We start from the raw sequence: 13,067 nt of genomic DNA on the forward strand, positions 1-13,067 counted from the left end.
AACCGCCGCAGAAGACGTTCCCGCACACGGACAACGCTTCGTGTGACAAGGCCTGTGCCAGGTTTCCCACTGCCAGCGAGCAGCCGGCTGCCCAGGCCGGCAGGCAGCCCTGTGCGCGGACACACCGCGCTGCTCCCCGCCCCCGCCGGCCTCAGATGCCCCGGCGCGGCGCCAGCAGCCCCGCCACCGGAGCCGCGCTGTTCTCAGGCTCCCTGCGGAGGCCCCACCAGTGAGGGCCGCCAGGGCGGGGCCGCCAGCCCCCGCCCCCCGCCCGGCCCGGCCCGGCCCGGCCCGGCCGCCGCACCCAGCGTGCCCCGCGGCGTGGCGCGCCAAACGCCTGTGACGTCCCCGCGCCGCCGCTGGGGAGCAGCGCGCTCGCGTCACGGGCTCGCGCGGCCGCAGCGCCCCGCCATTGGTGGCGGCAACGGCGCGTGGCGTGGCCCCGCCCCCGCAGCGCGGCCGGCTATAAAAGCGGCGCCGGCGTCTCCTCCGCGCCTTTCGCCCCGGGTGTCTGAGAGGAGAAAGATGCATCGACTCCGCTCACGGGCCTCCACGGGGATTTCTGCCTTCACCGCCGGTTCGTCCTCCGCCTGCTTCCGCCAATCACCTCCGCTGCCCCGGTCAGGGAAGTCAGCCTCGCAGAGGCGTTGGAATAAAAAGCGCTCTTGCTCTTCCATCGGCTGATTGTCGCTGATTCCCGGGCCGGGGGGAGCAGAGAGACCGAGACCCGGAGAGGGGCCGCGGAAGCCGAGCCGAGTGCCGCTGCGACCATGCCCAAGCCTAAGAAGCGCGGGAGCAACCACCAGCGCGGAGCCGGTGAGCCCGGGGGGCGGCTGGGGGCGGGCGGCCCTGCGCAGGTCAGCCTGCGTTCACCGCAGCGGTCGGAGCCGCCGCCGCGGGGGCGGCCTTGGCCGGCCGGAGGCCGCAGCCATCCGGGCCGCCCTCGGCGGTAGCGCCCGGCGCCCTGCGAGGCTCGTGGTGTAGGAGAAGGACGGGCGTGGGCGGCCGCAGCGCTCCCGGCGGTGCGGGCCGGGCCGGGCGGGGGCCGCGGGGCTGACGGGACCGGCCCCAAAACCGCCACCTCACGCCGCTTGCGCGCATGCGCGCGGGGCCGGGGGGGCGGCGGGCGGGGGCCGTGCCTGGCGCCGCCGCAGCGCCCCGGGGCAGGGGCAGGGGCAGGGCCCGCCCGGCGCCGGCCCCGCCGGGGCTGCCTGCCCGCCCGCCGCGCTGGCGGTGCCGCCCGGCTGGCCCTGGGGGCGGCAGGGGGAGCCGGGCCCGGGAGGTGTTAAGGGCGCCGGGGCGCGCCCTCGGCACGCACGGCCTGCGGTGCCCGCTGCGCTGCCGGCAGTGGCCTTTCCCGGGCGGGCGGCCGGCTATTGCTGTCAGTCCCGTGTCTCGGGTGGCTGTTTGGCTGTGCATCTCCGTACGGATCCACCACAATGTGTGTGGCTGAGGTGCTGATGCCTGGTAGGATGGAGGCTTTGTGGGGTAGTGAGAAATTTCACTTCAGGCTACGGTAGCTGAGAGCAGAGTCTGTCTCTAGTTATCACATGTTCAGGAAGCGACCAATTACAGACTCTTCCTGCAGCTGCTTTTTAGTTTGCGAAGGGCTTGCAGTCATTTGTGCCATTTGTGCCATTGAACTGTTCTGCTTGACACCACTAGGAGCAAAAAGGTGGTCGTGCCTGGGCTCTGAGCTTCCAAGTTTCTTGGCCTTTGCATTGGCTGATGTTTGTCCTTTCTAACAATAGGGAAGATCAAAGGTTGTGGTCAGTGATGCAAGTAGATGGCTTGCAGCTAAGGGCTGCAAAACCTCTGAAAGAGGAAATTTAGTTTATGAGAAAGTGCTGTGATGGTGATCAACTCAAGGTTGACTCTGCTCAGATAAAAATGCTTCTCAGGGGTCTTGGCAGTCAGGAAGCTTGCCTGAAGCTGGCAAGCACTGTGCATTGCCTACTTAATTAAATTGGTTTCACTTGTACCACAAAAAATAAGTGGAAGAGGAGGATTTTGAGTTATGTAAATGACATTTAAGACCTGTTGGAGAAATAACGGTGTAATAATTCTTTTGTTAATCACCTTTAGTAGTTGCAAATTAAGGGCTAGGATAGGATAGTGGTAGAAAATACAGTGAGACCAGGTGAAACTGTTAACAACTCAGTGCTGTAACAATAAGATACAGGCATCAAAAGTTGTAGAGAGGAACACTGATGAAAATATTGCTTTATTCAAAAAGGGTGAAGTTACTATACTGAAGCCTTCTGGATCCTGAAAGGGAAAACTTTGTTCACCTGTCGAAGCAGTTGATGTTCTGGCTTGCATTTGTAATTCAGTGTTAAAATAGGGTTGGACATTGCTGATGCACCACATACTGTGCTTAATCCTGTAAATCCTGCATTGAACAGGGCCATGAATGTTTACCTAAATGTATAACTTATGCAGGCTTTTGAAGTCCTTAAAAATTGAAAAATAAAGATGGTATGGCAATTTTTTTAGGTAACTTGTCCCAACAGTTGAATTAATAAACAGCTGTTTTTAAAGCAGTCACAGGAAGCTGCATTAACTTGAGCTTGATGGTAGAAAAATCCTAGATCTAGAGTTAAGAATTCTTGTAAATAGGTGGGCTTGTAAATAGGGAATACTTGTAAAAGTAGATGGGCTTTTTCCCACCATTTACAAATGACCTTCCAGAACAGAGCCAACTAAGTCTTCAAAACGGGTGGGAGTAAAGGAGCCAGCAGAGAAAGGAAATGTGCTCTCTTGAGTCAAGGAGAGAATCGTTGGGAGGGTTAAATTCTACTTTTGGTGTTCACATCTTCCTTTTGCATATGAGAAGTGACTAAACTTTTGTATTCCTCTTTCCTTAAGGTGGTCAGCCCAGAAATGTGCAGCCTTTTAGTGATGAAGATGCTTCAATAGAAACTATGAGCCACTGCAGTGGCTTCAGTGATCCTGCTAGCTTCACTGAGGATGGTAAATCTGTTAATCTTTTTGAAAACATAAAACCTGAGTTGACCTAGGAGTTTAAGTACTAGACTGTAAGTAGCAGTAGCAAAACAATGACACTCTGTTGAACACAATGATTGTTAATCTAGTGTCTGTTGTTTTGTTTGCTAAGAATATAATCCCAGGTTTTATGAGCCTCTTGCAGAACTACTAGACTTCTTTCCATTAGAATTATACAATGCTAACTTTTGGAGATGGTAAGAATTTTAAGGTATATTATAAGATATAGATTTTCATAGCATATAGTGGAGATGGTAAAAACTGTGGAAGAGTTTGGGATGGAATAAATCACATTTGCCTCTTGAACTAGGTTTGTGATTTGTCTCTGTTAACATCTTTGTGACCTGGGCTGCTCTGGCATTTTTTGTTTGGAGAAGGGCACCTGAAAGCCTGCTAGAGGTGGATAGGACAGGGAGCCTTCCCTAAGAATACTTGTGGCTCTTAAGTGAGCTGCTGTTGCAGAGATATCTGAAGTGATGCCAGACAGGAGATGCTGCGTAGGCAGTACTCACTGCATCAATAGTGAACGCCCTGCTGTATTCCAGGGGTAGATGTAGTGGGCTGGATGAAAATGTGCTGCTGACAGGATTGGCTGGTGGGCCTCAGTTGTAGCAAATTTATACAAAACTCGGTCATTCTTGGCACATGTAAGAAGCAGGAATAGAAACAGCACAGATGTATCAATAGATCAATTTTTATAAAAGTATTTTAAGGGACAGTTTGATGTGGTAGGCTTAACACCATACTGTTGTTGTAATACTAAATAATTCTGTAGCTGTTTATGTTAAACTGCTTTCTTACTAGTACTGAAATGTTAAGTGTTGACTACTAATGTGTCTGCTAATAAAATGTGTATCAGGAAGACTGATTTATTTCCTTTGGATTAGGGCCTGAAGTTGATGAAGAAGCCACTCAAGAAGACTTAGAATACAAATTGAAAGGATTTATTGATCTTACATTGGACAAGAGGTATAGTATGCTTTGAAGAAATGCATTCATACGTTGTTTTCTGGCTTTTGGTTTTCTGATACAAGAAGGGAAATATGCATCAAACTTCTTAATATGCCTACTGAAATCAGAATTATTCCATAGTGGGGAAGACTTTTTTTTTCTTCTGGATCTGAAAAGACCTTTCTCCCTGTACCAGGTTTTTGGAAAAGTGAGAGTCAGACTTTCCTAGTAGGTTGAAGTAGAATGACCTAATATCTAGCTGGATGTACTATTGTGAACTCAGTGTATCTCCAGCCTAAGTTTTTCTGTCCTTGAGAAAGGAGGCAATTCATAGCTTTTCATTCTTTGTAGTTCTGCTGTGGGTTACTCTTCTGTTGGGTGCAGACAAACTACCATAAAAACAAAGGCTGAGTGTAACTGATGTGTGCTAACTTCAGGAGGTCTTGCTTTTCTCTCTTAACAGTGCAAAGACAAGACAAGCAGCTCTTGAAAGTCTGAAAAGTGCTTTTTCCTCTAAAATACTCTATGAATTTATCATGGAAAGGAGAATGACACTAACTGATAGCATTGAACGCTGCATAAAGAAAGGTAATTAACATGCTTGCTATTAGAAAGCAATAATCCCCATAAAGTAGCTTAGTGTTTTAAAAGGAATTAAGACTGATCCTTCTCTAGTATTTTACAGAGTGCTTAATTTAGTTAGCTTGACAACATTCCTTTTTCAAATTTAGATGTTATGATTTCACTGACCTAGAAGATTCACTGAAATTATCTTCTGTCTATTGGTTTCCCAATTTCCACTTGCAAGTTTTCAGGCTAATTATTTTTAAAGGAAGTAATACACAAGGTGATCACTCATCATAGCGTGTTCATGTCTAGGTAAGAGTGATGAACAGCGTGCAGCGGCCGGACTGGCGTGTCTTCTGTGTGTGCAGATGGGGTCAGGAATTGAAAGTGAAGAGATTTTTAAGACCCTTGGTCCAGTTCTGAAGAAGATTGTCTGTGATGGAACAGCCAGTATCCAAGCCAGACAGGCTGTAAGTATAAAATGTTTGTGTCAGGCAAGGACAGAGGGCAGTTTAACCAGCTCACTCTTGAGTAATCCAGAACTAAAGGTTACTGCACTGGTGTAAACTCGTGATGTTGACATATGCTGTGAATGATGCACAGCAGTTTTCACTGGTTTAAGAAGTTCCACCTAAAGCTTAAATGTAATTCTCCTCTTATACCTAGGAGCTTCCTTAAAGAGCTGTTAGATCTAGTACTTTGTCAAGTGTCTTAACTCTCTACATTGCAGTCTCCTTGCTGCAGTTTTGACGGCTGTTGTTCAGGTCTTATAGGAAAAAAAAACCTTTCCCACTGACTGGCACATCCTTCCTGCTTTAGTTTTAACATTTTTAATAGCAGAGGAATTTTAGTTATGTAAACATATATAAATATGATAAAATTACATATAACAGATGAAGAACTACATACTTGATACATTCATACTCCCAGAAGTATGTTAAATTTTTTGCCCAGTCATCTCACGTATACATCAGGGCTATATTGTAAATATTGACTGACAACAGTCTAAAGCTCTTGCCAAGAGTTTGTTGTTTTCTTTTTTTAAATTTCAGAGTTTTAACTAATACTCTCCAACTTGCCTTTATGATTATATAGCTGGCTATTTCTCCTATTTTACTTAAGCTATATTGCAACAGATACTCTCAGCTGGAAGAGGAGGTAGTATTAGTTCAACAGCAGTGTTGTCTACAAATAAACAAAAGCTGTTAAAGCTTGTCCTGTTTAAAGTGTAGTTTTGAGTCCTGTCTGGTTAGTGCAAACATGCACTCTTGAAGAATACAGGGAGAGGGAAGAGTCAAAGTTGGAAAGTGCAAGAAAGGTTCTTGAAGTCCAGTGTTCTCATGCTGTTTAATTGTAATGATGGGCAGAGAGGGAAAAATAGTTCCCACAGCTGTGAATCAATATAATCCATCACTGTTTATCAGCATAATTTCTGCTGGTGAATCCTAGTGAGATTTAAAATAACTGGATGAAAGGAATGCTACATGTAGCTTTCTGGAGGGGCTTTGTATTAAATATAGCATGAAAAATGAAGGCTTGTGAGTAGCATATGTAGTAAAATCATGCTGAGAGTAGACAGGAACTGAGAGCTACTGTTACAAAGTAGCTGAATCAAACAGTGCTGAAGACTTCTGCTATTCTATGGTTTTAATCTCAAATTTCCTGTAGTCCAGATGTTGAATTTCAGAGGTCAAAGTTTTAAGATTTTGTCAACAGGAACATTAATGCCAAATACTGACACTGTTTTCTTTTACTTCTAGTGTGCAACCTGTTTAGGAATTTGCTGTTTCATTGTCACTGATGACATTACGGTGAGAATAAATAAATAATGCTTTTTAAAAAAAATAAATTGGCGATAAGAAAATGTGTGACTCTTAAGCCACCTGTGATTTTTTTTTTTTCCTCCTGTTCAGGAACTGTACTCTACTATGGAATGCCTGGAGAATATCTTCACAAAGGCCTATCAGCGAGATAGAGACACTAATGGTGTACCGAGTACCCATAATACTGTGCTTCACATCAGTGCTCTCTTGGCATGGACACTGTTGTTGACCATTTGTCCAGTGAATGAAGTGAAGAAAAAAATTGAAATGTGAGTATCTTCTTGGAAAACAAAATGTGTTATGACTGTTTTTATATGCAATAGAGCAATGTCAACAAAATTTGCATCTTAATCAAATGTGACTTAATCCTTAGGCACTTGCATAAACTGCCAAGTCTGCTGTCTTGTGATGATCTCAACATGAGAATAGCTGCTGGAGAAACACTAGCCCTTCTGTTTGAACTGGCACGTGAAACAGACGCTGTAAGTAGATGTTGGCAGCTACATTTTCTTGCAGTGGAATGATGACATGACAAATCATTATACTTGGGTTTCATAGCACCCTGGATCTCTCCAAGTGGGAGGTAATTTGATGGGTGAAGGTCTTTGCAGTGAGTCTGCCCCAATCTAAGAGGGCATTAGCAAAGATTCACAACAATTTAGTTATCATTTTTACACATTTCCATATTGCAAAACAGGACTAGTGTAACAAAATGCATTAATATAGTGTGCAAGCTTTAAAATCTAAATCCAAGATCAGCTTTAAAAAAAATAATCCCTTGAGACTCCAGGATAAAACAGGATTGTTTGCTGTAGTGGGAACGCTCATTAGATACTTATGGAGGCAAGTTCCAGTGATTCACAACTTGCACAATTCTGCTCTCAAGTAAAACTGTCCTTTGTTAGAAACTGTTGACTTCGTATTGTTTTCACAGTATCCTTGTTTTGGTGCGTTGAGAAGGATAACGAGTATTGCATAATGGTTTCACAGCATTTGTGACTGTTAGTCAGCTGGGGACTAGTCAGTCAACTTCAGGGGGGATATTTTGGAAGGATTTGTGCAAATTCTGCACAGCAACCCGTGTTGCTTCATTTGGTGAGATTTTTTGGGGTTTGCTTTTGAGTTGGGTTTAGATGCGAGCTTCTCAGTACTATCTCATATGCAGCTAAGCTTTCCTTTACATTCTTCATAGTGCCTTGTCAGTTCCTGAAAAGTTTTATTGACAGCCCTGAAGGAAACGGTCTGCTTACCCATGGCACAGTTCAAGAGAGAGCTGTCTGGATGGGTCCTAGCTTGGTCAAGGCTTCTGTGCCTTGCCAGAACACTGTCCAAAGTGAAAACTCCGAGTCAGGATAATAACACATTTCACACTGCATAATATGGAATAGTATTTTGAAACTTCAGTGTAGTTGCAAAGAGTAGGGATTTGAGTCTATTGGCTATGGAAGCCAACTTTGAAACAGGGACTGAAACTTGACCGTTTACTTGGTCAAACTGGCTGCAGGTAATTAAAATCTTAAAATATGTTACAGAATGAGACTATTCAATAACACATTCTGTTCCATTGAGGAAATACCCTTTTAATCATCACAAGTTTTTCTCTTAGGATCCTTAACAGTCAGTGCAGATTAAAAATGCTTACTGTGTTTTGCCTCTGACATTTTTTTTCAAGAAGCATGCAGTAAACTCGGCATAATCAGTCAACATGACAAAACCATTCAGATGAAAAAAAACCCCAACAAAACCCTCAAACTTGTGTTTATGTAAATTTACATACATTCTTACTCCTTCAGTTACCACTGAAATAGTAAATGGAGGGGAGAAAATACTTTCTGCTAAGTAACTATGAGTTAAAGTTTACTTGGAGTGTTTTGTTAAGCATTTTTTTAAAACAGCTTTCTAATTTTCCACCCCATACAAGACTTATGACTAAATATTCCATTATGTCAGTCTAATGGTATCTCATGATCCGTCTCCAACAGCGTGAATTCTGTGCTATTAACCTGAAAGTTCCCTCAGCTTGTCGACGGGAGTGGCAGCCAGGTTCAGCAGATGAGTTAGGCAGTTTGAGTCCCTTGGAGTTATGGAGCAGAACAGATTGACAGGTATATGCACACACACTGAAGGAGCTGTACTGATTCATGTGGCTCTGACTACCAGAATGCAGTCTTGCTTGGGCAAACTGGATGCTAGGACTTTGTTGGTAATTGGCTTAAATGTTGCAAATGGAACTACAGGAAATTACATCTGTCTCTTTGAACAAAGTAACAGGTTGTTGAGGTCTACCTGCCCAGAATTTGGAGAGCCCCATTTTCTATTTGCAGGGAAAGAAGTAAAGGCAAGAAACTGAAATTCTTTTCTTCTAGGATTTCTTTTATGAAGATATGGAACTTCTAACAGAGAAACTAAGAGCTCTGGCTACTGATGGAAACAAGCACCGAGCCAAAGTAGATAAAAGAAAGCAGCGATCAGTCTTCAGAGACATCCTACGAGCTGTTGAGGTGAATCTTTTGTTTGAGTGTCTGGATTGTAACTTACATAGTGTACAACAGAATCAAAATAGTTTTATTACTAAATAGAATCACTGTTTCAGTGAAAGCAACAGGAAAAAAATTTTAAATGAGATTTCAAATTATGATTGCTGATGCAAAATAAAACTGCTTTTTTAGGAATGTAGAACAAATAAAGTCAAGCTTTTTTTTTCTCTGAATTTGGCTTCCATATCAGAGTATACTTTTTTCTGTAAAGAAGGCTAAACATTGCACTGTAAATACTAAATTATTTTTATTTTATACCACGAGCAGCTTTTTTCATAGAAAACTTCATAGGGCACCCAAGTTAGTGTCCTGAATTCTATGAGAAGGTTTTTTGTAAAATGTGTTGGAACTGCTGTGCATAGCAAACAGAAAGCAACTTAAGATAAATTTCCAAATGGCACTTCCATGGAGGGCAGTTGTTGTCTTAATTGTTCTGCTGTGATCTTTCGGTTTTCAATATCCAGATTAAAAGAACAATACACAAAGCGGGACTTGAAAAATACTTGTTTAGTGACATAACTTCTGAGTAAAGCCTCTAAGACAAATGTCAGACTTTTGCCACTCTAATGGGTTATTTATTATCTTGCACTTCTCAAACTATAGATTTTTTTTTTTACTTGTCAGATAATTACCTTTGATGTTGCTGTATGGGTAAGGCCAACTAAAGATTAGTTGACATTCAGAACAGTTAAACATCTTGGAAGCTAAGAAGAAGGCCTTGAAGTGATTTGAAGTCACCTTTGAGGTTTTACCTGTAGAAGAATCTGAGTCACTTACTAGGAGTTGTTACATTCCATTGTCACAAATGTAGCTCACCACACTCGAAAGGTGGGGACTGAATGAGGCTTAGAAGCTGACTGAAAGGTGACTCCTGCACTCAGAACTGTTTTTTTCTGGAGACAACTTTAAAGTAACTTTAGGAATTGAACTTGTGTTGCTTTTTTAATTCTTCCTTACTTGAAAAGTATCAGCTTCAAGTCTTACATGAGATTCAACTTTAGGTGAGAATCAGTTTATGAGCAAATACAATCTTCAGTATATGTGTGTTATGTTATTTGGAAGGTTTTGGTGTGCCAAATTTATTTTAAAAATAAAGTTCACAGAGATATACAATTCGTAATAAGAAAAATGTTAAAATTGCATATGCTGTTTCCTTTAATTTTGGATAGGAGCGTGACTTTCCTACAGAGATGGTAAAGTTTGGACCGGAGCGCATGTATATTGACTGCTGGGTTAAAAAACAAACCTATGATACCTTCAAGGAGATTCTGGGGTCAGGGATGCAGTATCACTTGCAGGTGAGCTGCTGTTTGATACATGTTTAGACTATTGTTCCCTGTCTTTTTTGTAGTAACTCAGTCTGAATTATGAAATCAGTAGAACTTGGTGACATGATGGGCTTTGCATCAGAAGTGTTAAAAGACAGCACTTACAAGATGAACTGCAGTGAGCTAGAATTGTCTGAGTGAGCTGCTTCTGAGTGCTAGGCTGCGTGTGCAGGCTTAGCAATTAGAAGACTTCTCCAAGAAGAGATTCAAGTTGAATATCTTAGCTTCAGGATTTTTCCTGAATCCTTATGCTGTCTTTCAGCAGAATGATGTAGTCAGCTGCCTAGTATAAAGCTGTATGCCTCCACCCTTCTGCTGTAGCCTGTAAAAAGGAATGCAAAGTTGTAGTAAAAACATAAGAAATGCTAATTGCAGCCCCATGATGACAGCCTTCCAGAAGGGAAGGGGTAAGTCCTTATCTCTTCTAGGAAGTGTTTGTCCAGTAACATGTTTAGATACGTAGCAGTAGAAACTGTAGGTTAGGACTATAGGCTTTCAAATTGCTATTTTAATTATGTATTAAAATTCCCAGTTCAGTGTCAATTGCATTTTTATATGACTGAGGGAGCCCAGTCATACAGCAGCTTTTTCAGATTTTTCAAATACTACTTTTACAGTCAGATGTTTTAAAATTGGTGTGTTGTGAAACCATACAGATCTCTGCCCAGCGGCCTGTAACAGAACAGAGTCTTAATTTGCTGGGACAAAAAAAACCCAACAACTGGGAGGGGGAACTTTTCTGTTTAAGAGGAGTATTTTAGTTCTCAGCCCTATTTTGATAAAAGGAAGAAGTGTTCCCTGGCTTAATTGCAAAAGATACTATGATTGGTGTTAAATTGGTACTATTTCTTACTGGATTACTTGATGTCAACAGTAGCCAACTTTGGAAACTTGATAGTCAGAGCAGAAACTGATTATTGGATGTTTCTTGTTTAGTCAAATGACTTTCTTCGGAATGTGTTTGAGCTTGGCCCACCAGTGATGCTAGATGCTGCAACTCTTAAAACAATGAAGATATCCCGTTTTGAAAGGGTAGGTTATTGCACCTTATTGTATTTTCTTTCACAGACAAATATATTTCTCCTGAATTAAATGGCATTCCAAATGTGCACTTTAAAAACTGTTGTCTTTAAGATTGTCACTTCTAACAGTGGCCCATATTATCACTGAGTGAATCCAAATCTTTACTTGCATGTGCATCTTTTAGTCTTTGCTGTACATTTTTCCACTCGGCCTGTGCCTGCTACTGCTGTTCTCCCAGGGGGTCTGAGGGTTAACTTTGGTGGTGGTTGGTACCAGATTCATGCTCTTACAAGAGCTATAGGTTTTTGAGTAGCAACCTACAGGAAACCATAGAAACCAAGTTTGTAAAAAGACAGTATCCTGAACTCTACAGTGTGAAATGGGCACTAGGAGGATGACTTTTCTGTTTGTGAATGTACTCTTCATATTTGTGAACAATTTGTGGAGTTCTGTTACGAAGTTTAATCCAGGGGGCAAACTTAATCTACATATTCTGTATGATGTTCATGTTGCTCCTAGCTCAGCCTTTCTTATACAGTCCAAGTTTCCTTTAAAATGTATAAATATTAAAATGAATCAGTCTTTTGCAAAGACACCATAGCAGAGATTTCAGAGGCCTACCAATTTACTTCAAAGATTAAAAAAGATATTTTCAGGTGTTTTTTAACATAAGAAATTTTATAAAGGACATAAGCCTGTTGACCATCTGTGATTAATTTTTCCTTTTATTTTGTAGCACTTGTACAACTCTGCAGCGTTCAAGGCTCGGACAAAGGCTAGAAGTAAATGTCGTGATAAAAGAGCAGATGTGGGGGAATTTTTCTAGATCTTTTTTTCCATGGGGTTCAATTTTAATAATTAAAACAGATTTGTAATCTTTAATTTTTAAATTTCTGTAGTAAGTTTGCACTTGTGCACAGGGATGTTGTATAGAGTCTGTAAATACAATGCATGTTGTTGCTTAGTTGTATACTCTCTGTATATATATAGTTAAAAGATTGGCTGCAGGTATACCTTGTAACACTTAAAGATGCAACTTTCTCCAGAGGTCAAGTATTGTAACTGAATTGTTGAGTGGGCTGGATAACTGTAGTCAAATGCTGTGTGTCAGATTGGATTCCTAACTTTATATAAGGTATATTACATTAAGTCATTGACTAAGTGTTTTAAAAATATGAACTTGTTGATGTGAAATTATTTCAGCAACTTTTTAAACTCTTCAATGGCAATTGGACAAAAATTTCTGGAAGGAGACTGAAGTTCAGTTACCTTCACTTACAGTGAAGTAGTGAATGGCAGATACTTGCCTCAATGTAAAAAAAATATTCTTGTGTTCTGGAATTGGATGTTTAATTTTTTGAATAAATATGATTCTCACTGCTTGCTTTGTGTACAAGTGATTTCTGTATGAATGGAAAGCTGGAACACCAATAAAATATTCAGAGAGGTGCTTGGGTTGTAGATGCTACGTGAAACTCTACCTTGCTTTGCTTTCAAGGTACATATTTACAGATGTGTTGCACACCAGCCTCCTGCTTGTTTGTCTTCACTTTTGTAATGGTCAAATGTTTCCTAGTTCTCTTAATGCAAAACAAGTTCTCCCTTATCTTTCTGGAGCCCCTCCAACTGCCCTGTTTTCATCATGCTGGAAACTCGCCCTACCCTCAGTTTCTGACTCTAGAGGACTGAACTTTGCCAGTAACAGACCTGTCCTTCTCTGGGACTATGAGTTTTATACAATAAAAACATTAAAAGCTAGATAGCTGGAGTAAAAGTGCTTAGTAGCCTAAATGTTCTTAAACCTGTAGCTGCTTAAAGCAGAGAAAGTAAAC

The 13,067-nt window shown here is 42.1% G+C and overlaps 1 protein-coding gene across 1 annotated transcript; it reads left to right on the top strand.

The window, feature by feature from the left end:
• Positions 1-492: 492 nt before the first annotated feature.
• IFRD1 (interferon related developmental regulator 1) lies at positions 493-12,617 on the top strand. The gene is made up of 12 exons (XM_051632486.1): positions 493-816; positions 2,869-2,973; positions 3,894-3,975; positions 4,421-4,545; positions 4,837-4,994; positions 6,285-6,335; positions 6,438-6,616; positions 6,721-6,829; positions 8,714-8,848; positions 10,054-10,182; positions 11,149-11,244; positions 11,972-12,617. The coding sequence occupies exons 1-12, from the start codon at positions 771-773 to the stop codon at positions 12,059-12,061; spliced, it is 1,305 nt and encodes a 434-aa protein (XP_051488446.1). The 5' UTR covers positions 493-770; the 3' UTR covers positions 12,062-12,617.
• The last annotated feature ends 450 nt before the right edge of the window (positions 12,618-13,067 follow it).

The sequence above is a fragment of the Apus apus genome, chromosome 1 (genome assembly GCF_020740795.1).
Source record: "Apus apus isolate bApuApu2 chromosome 1, bApuApu2.pri.cur, whole genome shotgun sequence".
In the NCBI taxonomy this organism is placed as follows: Eukaryota; Metazoa; Chordata; class Aves; order Apodiformes; family Apodidae; genus Apus; species Apus apus.

Bases quoted from the DNA above. Each gene is read 5' to 3' on its own strand.
- IFRD1 (XM_051632486.1), top strand. From the start codon at position 771: ATGCCCAAGCCTAAGAAGCGCGGGAGCAACCACCAGCGCGGAGCCG. The intron at 4,546-4,836 runs GTAATTAACATG...GTTCATGTCTAG, and splicing joins TGAACGCTGCATAAAGAAAG to GTAAGAGTGATGAACAGCGT. The intron at 6,617-6,720 runs GTGAGTATCTTC...CTTAATCCTTAG, and splicing joins GTGAAGAAAAAAATTGAAAT to GCACTTGCATAAACTGCCAA.